The 12,544-nt window shown below is 35.9% G+C and overlaps 2 protein-coding genes across 5 annotated transcripts in view; one reads left to right on the top strand and one right to left on the bottom strand.

The window, feature by feature from the left end:
* The window catches only part of LOC147830838 (uncharacterized), a 688,366-nt gene that overhangs the window by 232,977 nt on the left and 442,845 nt on the right, over nt 1-12,544 (bottom strand). The window lies entirely within an intron of this gene.
* kiaa1549la (KIAA1549-like a) overlaps nt 1,151-12,544 on the top strand; it is a 128,367-nt gene continuing 116,973 nt past the window's right edge. For all 4 annotated transcript variants that reach the window (XM_087312006.1, XM_087312007.1, XM_087312008.1 and 1 more), the window contains exon 1: nt 1,151-1,752. In XM_087312006.1, coding sequence (XP_087168132.1) covers nt 1,557-1,752 — 196 coding nt within the window. In that variant the 5' untranslated portion in view covers nt 1,151-1,556. The remainder of the gene's footprint in view (nt 1,753-12,544) is intronic.

Below are 12,544 nucleotides of genomic sequence, written 5' to 3' on the forward strand. Positions count from 1 at the left end.
AATGACGAGAGGTTGCTTGGGCTTTTACAAAACTCATAAGATTTACCATGTTTTATTCATAACCCACAGAAGATGGGTAGATTAAAGAAACAACAACGTACAAATAAAAATATGTTTTACATTGATGGCAAGACATGAACGACTTAACCAGCTTCTCTGTTTGTAGAAATGCTATATTTAAAAAAAAAAAATTTTTTTTTTTATTTGAGAAGTTACTTGTAGATATTTTTCCCCTAAAACATTCGTTTTATATTCAATATATACTACTACATACATATCATGTGCGCAAACAAAAATGTTCCTTTGAAATAAATGTAATATCACATTATGCATGGGGACAATATGTTGTAAGTTGTTTATATTTGTGTGAATGTTTATACATGCATATAGGGCTATGAACAGGCTATTTTACAAAATAATTATGTAATTACGCAACTGAATTTGCATAAAACATAAACAATACAAAATAATGTTTAATATATGCATATAATCTAAAGTAAAAACACAAGAACGCATATATTCATTCAAAAATCGTGTATGTGAGTGTTTTATGTAGGCCTACCTGCGAAAAACTGAAATTGAAAGTGAAGAAATTGCGCCATCGTGTGGTAATAATGCAAATCATTTTTATGACGTCTAATGGCGTTTCCGGTTGTTATGTAACAGACACTTAACATATTATAACTTCACAAGGACATCCATTCTGCTTCAACCTTTTTAAATATCCCACGTACTTCAATACCAAATGATTTATTTTCAAGCCAATTGATTTTAAGTTAATTATGTGTTGTAACGTGTTGTAAACTAGCTATATAGGCCTACATAAAATACTCATTTACAGGGTTCATTTTGTTTTTATATATAGCAAACTAAAACGTGAAACTTTGAAGGTATCAGTATATTTCTACTTTTTTTGTTTTAACTAGTAATTAAGCCAATTTCACAATTGAAGCTATTCAAGTAGCCTACCACTTAAATTATACAATTATAAAATAGCTTAATGCAATTTACGGATTGTTATAATATATTAGCAACAAGAAAACGGACTACAATAAATAATTTCGTGGAATGCCTGTTGTTTTCGAGGTTTTCATTGGCGGGTTTTCATCCTCGTGTAAACCCAGCAGAGGTCGTCTTCCACTGCCACATCAGTCCTCATAATAACTCGCCTCATCACCAGTTTGCCTCCATCCTCTCTCTCTCTTGGAGACGTGCTATTTTTTCCTAATCAAATGCATCCCTTTTCCTCCCCTTCGCAACAACCTTAATGTAAAAGCGGGATTATAGCGTTGACGCTCTCGGATTCCGATGCTGGAAACGCGTTTGATGGAGCGCGATAGAAATAGCCTGCTGTATGAAGACGCGCGTGATTGATGTGTCGGTCACGGATGCTCCTGAATGCGCTTTGCAGACGCATCGCCTTAAACTTTCAATGCTGACACAGAGCTGAAAAACAAAACAGTGGAGAGAAGACCTCAGTTTAAGGAACTGGAAAGGATAGATCAAATGTCTTTTTCGGGACCTTTCGGCCTATTGCTGAATTTATCTCTAGCCAGATGGCCCCAAGTAACGCGCGTAACAATTTCTACATTTTGGGCTCCGGTTGCGGGAACGGCAAAGCTGGAACCCAACGCACGTCGGAATGGATAGGCTTGTCCTTGTGCAGAAAATATGTGGACGGAGTCTGGACCAAGTGTCTGATATCTATTGGAATTACACTGCTCTTGGTGCCGTCCATATTCGCCATTGACGGTGAGATACATTTCTGAGGTATTTTTGTTGACAACCTGTTTGAGTGCGGGTTCAGAAACAGTCCGAATGTTCTTTTGTTTGTGTTCTGTTCTATTTAAATATTTCGAAGCTGTTCGTTCAAATTCGAATTTCGAATAATTTCTAACGAACTACACACAGGTATTGTTTGGTCGTTGTAAATGTTAAACGCAATGCGGAATGTAAGCTGACCCCTGAGTGGCTTTGATTAAAGGGTCATAGATATGTTTGTTTAGCTCTTCAGGATTTGTTTTGTCTGCGTTTTATTTGCGGTTTGTGAGAATCTCAGACAAAACAAGGTGCAGGTATTGTGTATGTATAAACAGCATGTGACGTCTGATGACCAGGGAATTTGGTGCTGCAGTGTTCGCTTTACGGGCATTTTATTCATTTATTTTATTTGATTGGGATTTTAGGCACCTATTAAAATTAGCGAGTGGCTGAGGGGTAAATTGATAGGTGGCTTAGGTGAAGAAATGTGGAGGTTTTGATTTGTCTTAACCCGAAGCTTTTTTGTTGTTTTTGTTCGTCCACAGGTTCATTAACATTCTTAGGTTACTGACTGTAAATTAATATAGACCAGAACACACACGATTGGTAAAGCAACAATAAATATCTAACAAGGTGGCCAATTCACAGCAAGAAATTGTTTTATAGTTGCGAGAAATAAAGTCAGTTAATGGTAAATAAAACAAACAAACAATGGCAGTCAAGAAGGTGGCTTGGTTAGATAAAACAGTTTTATTTGATAATTCTGTGAAAAGAGACAACTAATATAAACATAAAAAAATCCTTTCTCAATAGTGACATTAATAATGGTTAATAAACCAACCTGCGTCCAAAAACAAAACAAAACAACACACACATACAAAAATGGCTGTTTGTTCAAAACTTATTTGAAATGAGCTGAAACAACACCATTCTTGAATGTTTTTGGGGACAACTTAATTGTTTTGTGTTTAACCCACTGAAATCGGTTAAAACAATTATGTTAAACTAATGGATTTGTGTTGGGACAACATGAATGAATAACTCGCAATTCTAAATCTTGTGATTATAAGACCGAATTCTGATTTTATCGTACAATTTTGTGTTTATAAGTCCAGTGTTCTCTCTAGGATTTATTTCCAGCTGTTTTTCCAGCAAAATCTCTTTGCTTGCACGCCGATTTCCTCTGCTCGTGCACAAAAATTCTTGCACGCCCTCAAATATACGCTGCTCAAGTACAGATCTTCTTGTGTGCGCTCAAACGTTGCTGAAGTGCGATTTAGTGTGTTTATGTAACAAGTATGTCTCCAACATTTATTAGATTTGCTAGGAATATTTATGAATGTCTCCAATAGACCTACAGAGTGGCATTAATTCGTCTTGAAGTAAAGTGAAACAGCTATCCATCATGTTTGCTGGCCTCACGCATCACGCCCCTGTCAGTCAGTCAGTCAGCACGTCACCTTAAAGGGTTAAACAAATGACGCTTAGCACTACTACGGTTACAGAAAAGTTTGCACTGTTATTATTAACTTACCTTCCAATATGTTTTGTTGCGATTATCACCCACTATTTGAAAAAAAAAACAGAACTGAATGATTTGTATGAGAAGTTGTAATGTAGCCGTGATGGGATCAATTTTGGCGTGGCGCCCTGCCATGGAAGAATGAATGTAGCGGAAACCATGAAGTCTTGTAATTGTAAGTTTTTAATTCACACTTCTGAGTTTACACGTCACAATTTTGAGTTTGTTACAAGTTTATCTTACAATTCTCTGTAATTAATTCTGTGTTTACATGATTCAGTTCTGAGTTAATAACTTTCAATTCTGAGTTTATGATACAATTATAAGTTTATAAGTCTCATTTCTAAGTTTACACATTACAATTCTAAGTTCATCTTTCCATTTTGTATTTGTAATGCTTTTATACAATTAATATTATACAATTAAGTTTTTATCTTGCCATTTTGAGTTTGTCTTGCAATTCTAACTTTTGTTAACTATACGCAGGGGCGTAGCGGACATTTCAAAAGTGGCGGGACAGCTGAATGAGATTCAAAATTGTACGTTAATTTTATTATTAATCACCTGTTTCTAAATGGTCTGTCTCTAAAAGTCAGGGGGACATTTTCTAATTGCCAAAACAACTGATTTGGTAAAAAAAAAACAAAAAAAATATTCATTAGGACTGTCCACAAACAAGATATGAACTTTTAATTAAACAAGATAGATGTGTATAATGATAAGATACCACTCAGTTTTTAGTCCATATCAATGATAGTACCTTAAGCGTTCCATTGTTGTATACAATTGTAATGTTGTTGATCTCTAGCACTTGATGGTTTTGTTCAGATAATGATACTCGGATATAGATATTTCTAGTGGTACGTCAATATACCACAACATGAAGAGCCAGATTTAACAGTGAGCACAGCCCCATGAACGTGCCAATGAGAGTGTAAAGTTCTGAGAGCTATCTGCTGACAGTGCATACATTAAAGGACTCATTTTCAGCTCATTTTTCATAAAATCTAACACAGCGAATAAACTGGCACAAAGTCGCTAATAAATAGAGCTGATGTATGTAATCTATTAACTAAAAGCTGCAAAAAAAGAGATAACTGTTCGCAAGTTATTGTGATTTTAAATAATTGCGCAAATACGAGTAAGCAGATTTGAGTGTAACCTTTGTAAAACTATAAAGTAAAAAATATATACATATTAGGCGACTAGTCACAGAAAATTTGTATTTTTCTGATTTTAGTGTCAAATTGATACTTTTAAAATAGTAATAATGCCTAAAAGTTCATTCTAACTACTAGTGATGCACCAAAAATTCCTAGATGACACAGAATGCACTTGGCCAAAAAACGAAACCGAAAATGCTTTGTTATAACGAATCATCATTGTATTAAATAATACAAAGTATATTTGTAAGAACTTATAAAGTAAACTTAATCATTTAAAACATGTTCAATTTCAGCCGATAATTTTCTATGGCTGAAAATTTGGTGCATTAATATTACTAACAGTTACTGAACTAATAACAATGAAGCTGTCTTTATTTTCAGAATGCTACAAACGTTCCATTAATGTTATGCTTAATTAAAATGTCTTTGTACTCGTTTAAATTACAGTAACCGATATGCTCTATTTTATCCACATATGCAACTCATCACATCTGTGGTCAGTGCTGTCTTTAGTAGGGCGTTGCACCATTTCTCCATTAACTTTTTTTAGGCTGTGAAGCAAAGTGCTGCAAAAACAATTCAAAGCACACACATGGTGCTCACACATGTCGTTCATGGTAGGCATTGGGTGATAACCGTTTTCAAAGTATACCGCATTCTGGAAAAGTCAAGTTTTTAAATTATTATTTGTTTAGTTTTTAAATGATAATTATTATGATTATTTTCTGCTATACTGTTCCTACAGTATATGTAAGATTTTATTTTTATGTTTTTGTTTGTTTTTTAGGACAACAGTATCTCGAGCAAAAACATATAAAGATGCCGTTCTAACTTGTAAAATAAAATCAATATTTTTGAAACTAATGAAAACAGCAGAAGTCAATAATTCATTGGAATTGTTTAGCCTGACATTTTCACTGTCCCAAAATATTTAAAAGGTTTCTCAAAATTAAATATATTGTGTTCAAATACAGAAAAAGCTTTATTATTTTACCAAGACATTTAAAAAGAACAGATTTTAGAGCAGTCATCACAATACCTGAAAGCGTGATATTTTTATCCAAGGTTATCACAGAGTCAGTATCTTATACCGGCCCATGCCAAGTTCATGGTTAGGAAAAAATTAGATTTGCAGTAAGCTGGTTTAACAATATATGTGTTACTGATTTAAAATGTAGCCCAGTGTTTACCAACCGTGTTCCTGAAGGCATACCAACAGTACACATTTCAAACTCTTCCTAATCAAACACACCTGAATCAACTCATAAGGGAAGAGCTGAAGCTCTCCAAAAGCTGAAGTTAATGGGTCAGATAAGTGAGACATCCAATAATGTACTGTTTGTTTGCCTCCAGGAATTGGGTTGAGAAACACTGATTTAGCCTATTGAATTCTTCATAGAAGGAAGCTTGTTTCCAATTCACTTTTATTTTTTTTTTAACTACTTAGCAAATTACAATTCCAGAGAAAAACTACTCAATTACATTGGAGTATTTGTTACTTTACACAACCTTCTTTAATAATTTGTTACTTTACACCACTGTTCCAATCACCCTGCTTATCAGATTTCAATCGACAGCTTGGGCATTATGCAGCATTTCAAATGAGGCACCAAAATAATATGGATTCTGATTCAGTCCAGTACATATGGTTTTGATGCCCAACACACACACACACACACACACTCCTATTTCGCACCGCCACAAGCTTTTGTTCAAATCTGTCCCCAGTTGGTTGTTCATCCATGAAAAGTGATGCGATATATCAGTCGCCTTTGCCCGAAGACCAGAATAGCATTTAAATCATAATTAAATTTGTGCAAATAAGTTTAGCATCAATTATGTGAACTAACTCCAGGCATGATGATGTCCCTTTCCATGGAATATGCAGATATCGAAACCGTTTTCCAATGCTAGAATTACAAGATAAGTACGTTTATAAAGCTAGAATTACAGCAGATTAGTTTTATGCGGACACACAAAGACACGCATCACTCTGGACCATAGGCTTAATACACAGAGGTAAAAAAGAGCCTGTGCCTTCTCATTCATAAAACCGCCATTGTCCTTGTTGGCTTTGAGCTGGATCTATGGCAAAGGGCCAGACACACTTGTGGCTTGCTGAGGATGAGGCATCTCTCCTCAATGCCCCTACAGTGATGCTTCTGCTAGTCAACAGGAGCCCGCTGTGTAATGTTGCCATGCGAACTGATCTGCATTTTCTTTTTTTTTTTTACCGGAGTGGAAAGACTGAGTGTATTACCAGAGTGACAGTGATGAACTGCTCCGTTTGATTTTCAAAGGCCTTTTTGTGGCCCCAAACCTGGAGTGACTGGATTCAGTAATTAGCTGAACGTAACTAGATGGGATTTTCTGCATTAATTGCCTGTTTTATAGGAATGTTTTGTCACCTGTCAGGAAAAAGGTGGCACGTTATGGGAAACTAAAGGCAAGTTTTAATGGAGTAGGTGGAGTATAGTATTGCCTTGTGGATTATGTGTAATTGTTATTGCTGGAGATGCAATTGATATCGGTAAGGGCTGCACAATAAATATAGTTACAGCATCCGCAATAGTCACACTCCAAGATATGCATGTTGAGTCTGAATTATAGTTCACCAGAAACCAATACTAAGTTAACCATAATATCATAAAATGTCACAATAACATTAAAAAGTTAAGTTGTCCTCCCAAAAAACTCAGGGATTGTGTTGATTCAGCTCTTTATATATGGGTAGTTTAAACAAGCAGCAAAGATGGCGTGGCTCACTATTAGACTATTGGATTTTTTTTCGGTTCGGTTTAAATATCGTTACACACCTAGTAACAATATATAGTGTGTCATACTGCTCAGCACTTGAGTAATAAAAAAATTATTTGTAACCATTAAAATAGATTTATAGTTAGCTACAAAAATACATTTGTGACATTATGAAATAGAAAAAACTCGCAATTACATTCACTCTAAAAAATGCTGGGTTATTTAAACCCAATCTGGGTAAAATATGGACTAACCCAAACATTGGGTTAAATTTGGTCCTTCAAATTGATTGTTGCCTCTTGGTCCAGAACTCACCTTGCAATTACATTCACTCTTAAAAAATGCTGGGTTATTTAAACCCAAACTGGGTCAAACATGGACTAACCCAAAACCCATACATTGGGTTAAATTTAATCCTATTAGTTAAGTGTTACCTATTGGTCAAGAACTCAAATTGCAATTACATTCGCTCTAAAAAATAATGGGTAATTTAAAGCCAAACTGGTTAAAATATGGACTAACCGAAACATTGGGTTAAATTTGGTCCTATTTAATTCAGTCTAAAAAATAATGGGTTATTTAAACCCAAACTGGTTAAAATATGGACTAACCAAAACATTGGGTTAAATTTGGTCCTATTTAATTCAATCTAAAAAATAATGGGTTATTTAAACCCGAACTGGGTAAAATATGGACTAACCCAAACACTGGGTTAAATTTGGTCCTATTATATTCAATCTAAACAATGCTGGGTTATTTAAACCCAAACTGGATAAAACATGGACTAACCCATACATTGGGTTAAATTTGGTCCTATTACTTAAGTGTTACCTATTGGTCCAGAACTCAGCTGCCAGGCTTTTTATCTGGCACAAAAAAGGAGAGCACATTTCACCTGTACTGGTTTCCCTACACTGGTTACCGATCCAGTTTATAATTCAATACGTAGCACTGTTATATGATTTTAAATCCCTCCATTGCCTGGCCCCTGAGTATATTTTTGAGCTAATTAATATACATCAACCCGTGAGATCTCCTGATTGACTCTATCTGACAGTTCTGCGATCACACTTAAAACACCGAGCTAATAGAGCTTTTTCAGTAGCAGCTCCAAAACTTTGGGACGATCTTCCACTCCCCTTAAGAACAGCTCCTACTTTGGAGTCATTCCACAGGTCACTGAAAACACACTTATTTTCTTCAGCTTTTAATCATGTGTTTCAGGTTTATGTATTTTGGCTTCTTGCTTGTTCGCATGTATTTTGTGTGTTTATGTACAGCACTTTGGTACCCAATGTGGTTGGTTGAAGCTGCTCTAGAAATAAATTAAGTATTAAGAGTTGCTGTTAAATAAAGAGCTCTGAAATATTCACACATCAAATTAAGCTTGCAGTAAAATCGCAATTTGAAAACCTACAGTGAGAAGTAAAAACATCGAAGTGTAATGTGGCCTTGAAAAATGGTGGTGGTTTGTTTTATAACTCACAATATAAAACCTGGACCAGTCAGTCTGATCCTATCTAACTGTTTGAAGCATCATTGCAAAACCCATCTGTTCAGAGAAGAGCTGCATTTATGAAAAAAAAGCTTGCAGTGACAACAGCGGGAGTCTTTGATTCACTGCCATGTACTGTTGAAACCACCGAGAACAAAGGGAGAGCTTTTTTACATTGTTAATACCGCCATTAATATGATTTACAACATGAAAGGCTTCAGATTTAAAGAAATTACGACATTGAGGTTTGTGCAGGCCTGTCAGTTGATTCTAAAATGCAATCAGATCACACAGTGAATTTATTAATCAAATGCATAACAAGCACTCATGTTAATTATTGTTTTGGTAAATGAGTCAAAAATAGTATACATTACAAAACAGCTTTTGAGTGGTTTATTTACATGTGCAATTATTCTTTTTGCATTACTGTAATTATCTACAATGCTATGGAGAATGCACTTTTTAAGCAATTTGCATGCTTATTGATATTTTATTAAACTACTAAAGGCTACATAAACAGCATACATATTAATACATCATTCGAATACACTCCTAACCGCAATTTCTTTTTGATATTTGATAAGTCAATTTAATTTATAAGCATATTAATGATATTACAAATTAGGTGCTACTAAAATACTATAAATCCACTAATAATAACAACTTTATTAATAATAGCATTATGTTTTGTGACTGATAATGCAGATTAATAATAGATGAAAAATTGTTACGTTTATTTTTACTATGTGTAACGGAGGCCAGCTAGCGAAGTGCTATGATTGTAAACCTCTCTCTTCTGACCTCTAAAAGTGCTCCAGCGACAGTCGCTAGAGGCCATGGTCTTTAGCCTCCTTGTTAGAGCAACCGACTCCCATACAAATAATCGCCGGTTCAATCCCAGCTCAGAGTGGGTTGGGTGCAGTAGGACTGGTTGGTTACATGTGGGGGCCCGTCCGGGATGGGAGTGAGGTTTAGGGTGGTAAGTGTAACAGAGGCCAGCTAGCGAAGTGCTAAACCTCACTTCTCTGACCTCTAAAGGTGCTCTAGCAACAGACGCTAGAGGCTATGCTCTTTAGCTTCCTTGTTAGAGTAATTGACTCCCATACAAAGAATCACCAGTTCTATCCTAGCTCAGAGTGGGTTGGGTGCAGTAGGACCGGTTGGTTACATGTAGAGGCTCATCTGGGATGGGAGTGAGGTTTAGACGTGCTTTATGCGTTGAGAGGTGCATTTTTTTAATGGTTTACTTATGGCCCCAAGGGTTTTGCACACTGCTTATGTGCCCTGTGCGCCTCGCGTTTTAACGACCTGCTGCGTCTTGCGTTTTTGCGGTTGCACGCCGTGCGCTCCCAGTTGAAAAAAAGCCAACTCTGAGTGGAAAAAGCGTGTCACGTCGCTTACGTGTTTTTCATTCTCCAATCAAAGGAAAGTAGAGGTGGGGTTTCCGTTAAGGTGCCTGCAGTATTTGTGTTGTCAAGACAACAATGGAGAATTTTCGAAGATGGAGGAGAGACTTGGGGTTGCTGTTTTGGGTTATCCAGAGCTATATGACTTCAGAAATCATGAATATTACAATATGATTAATTGTTAAAATTATATGAACATCCACAGCAACACTCTCAAACAATACCCAGCTGGTCCAGTCGTTGTCAAGCGACATAAAAAAGCACAAGAAAGACAAGAAAAAAAAGCAGTGCGGTGCGCTTTACGTTTTCAGAACGTAAATGCGCATTCGGTGTGATCAGCACTTAAAAGTGCTCTAGCGACAAACGTTAGAGGCTATGTTCTTTAGTCTTTTTGTTAAAGCAACCGACTACCATCCAAAGAATCGCCAGTTCGATCCTATCTCAGAGCAGGTTGGGTGCAGTAGAACTAGTGGGTTACATGTGGGGGCTTGTCTGGGATGGTAGTGAGGTTTAGGGGGGTGAGTGTAACAGAGGCCAGCTAACGAAGTGCTATGCAGATAAACCTCACTTCTCTGACTTTTAAAGGTGCCATGATCTTTAGTCTCCTTTTTAAAGCAACCGACTCCCATACAAAGAATTTCAGCTCAGACCGGGTTGGGTGCTGTAGGATTCGTGGGTTGCACAAACCGGCAACCTTCCACATAGGAGTCGGTTGCTCTTTCAAGGAGGCTAAAGACCATGACCTCTAGCGTCTGTCGCTAGAGCCCCTTTAGAGATCAAAGGAAGGTTTACCTGCACAGCCTTTTGCTAACTGGCCTTTAATACATATACTTTATTTTTAAAGCACAATATAAAAACAGTTGTTGACCATTGTGCTGTACACAAATTGTATAAAAATGATCAGAGAAAATCAAAGGAGTAAAACGACATACAATACATAAAACAAGAAACAGGTAACTCGTTGTATTAATGTTTATTTTAGCAAATATTTAAGCAAATGAATCCAGCCTTGCCATTGTTTTACTCTGTCAAATGTCTTAAACACTCTTAAATGCAATATATGGTCAGTAAACTCAATCGGTGAAGTGAAAAACCCCCTTAAAGAACCTGATTTGATGCTCTGTCTCATCTTTTAACTAACCACGCACATATAGAGCTTCCATAGAATGACTTTAGAGCCCAAATTAGCTTTGTTAGCGTCAGGATTCATTCAGCACTTGCCAGTATACCAGATGCCGCAAAGCAAAACTGGAGTGGAAATGTTAAAATACCATGTTGGAATAAGCAGACGTGCAGTCAGTGTCTCAATTACAGTTTCCAGTTGGGCCGAATGTGCACTTCTCTCAGTCTAATTACTGCCGCTGAAGCAGTTCATTAAGTGCTGATGTCACATCGGAATAAAGCATCTGACTGACCGCTTTCACAGCTGACATGTTCCGGTTTTCCATGATCGCACGCTTCATTAGCTGAACAGGACGTGTGTAAGTTGATTATGTCCAGTCTGAGGCGTTCATTCTATTTCTGTATACACGAAACCTTTTTACCCCCCTCCATTCTTGTTTGGTGCTATGTTGCAGTAATCATAAGTGGATGAACAAATCACAAAAGGTTCAGATCATGTTTGTGGTTTCTGAGCTCTGGATATATATATATTTTTTGGATAATTAGTTGTTTTGCTTACACTTTTAACAACTTCCTGTTGAATCTACAGTAACTTACTGTTAATCATTTACAGAAAAAATGCAGTGTTTACATTTACAGCACCATTTAGTACATGTATTTACTGTATATTTTTTGTTTACTGTAAAAGTAGTCATTTTCACAATCAACTTTAAAATACAGTAACATTGCATAACTGTCCCACAGTAAAGTACAGTTCGAATTACAGTTAAATACTGTGTAATTTACAAAAAGTTGTTAATCGTGTGTATCAATTAGTTATGAATAAATGATTATAATTATTAAATTAAAATAATAAATTCTCGTTTTCTATGATTCCATGGTTCAACAGGCTGTGTAAATTTGATTTTGAAGTTTTTTTTTTTTACTTTTGAGTGTATTTAAAGGAGTGTAGTTAACTCAAAATTTACTGAAAGTTAATTCTACTTATTAGAAAAGAGTTTTGAACTCTTGAAGGTAATGTTGAAGGTAACGAGTTAATTAAATAACTCATTACTTTACCTTAAATGGAGTAAGTTTACAGTACTCATATAGATTCGTTTTTTTTTTAAACTCAAAATGGTTTGTAATCGGTTTCCTCAAACAGTTTGAGTTGCCTCAACTTATTGGGTTTTACAGTACTCAGTTGGTTTCTCTTCATTTATTGGGGTTTTACTGTGCTTAAATTGCTTTGTTTACTCAAATGGATTAAGTTCACAGCACTCATTAGAATTAGTTTTTGAACTTAAATGGTTTGTTGCATGTGATTTCCTCAAAT

The sequence above is a fragment of the Danio rerio genome, chromosome 25 (genome assembly GCF_052040795.2).
Source record: "Danio rerio strain M-AB ecotype USA chromosome 25, GRCz13ab, whole genome shotgun sequence".
Taxonomy (NCBI): Eukaryota; Metazoa; Chordata; class Actinopteri; order Cypriniformes; family Danionidae; genus Danio; species Danio rerio.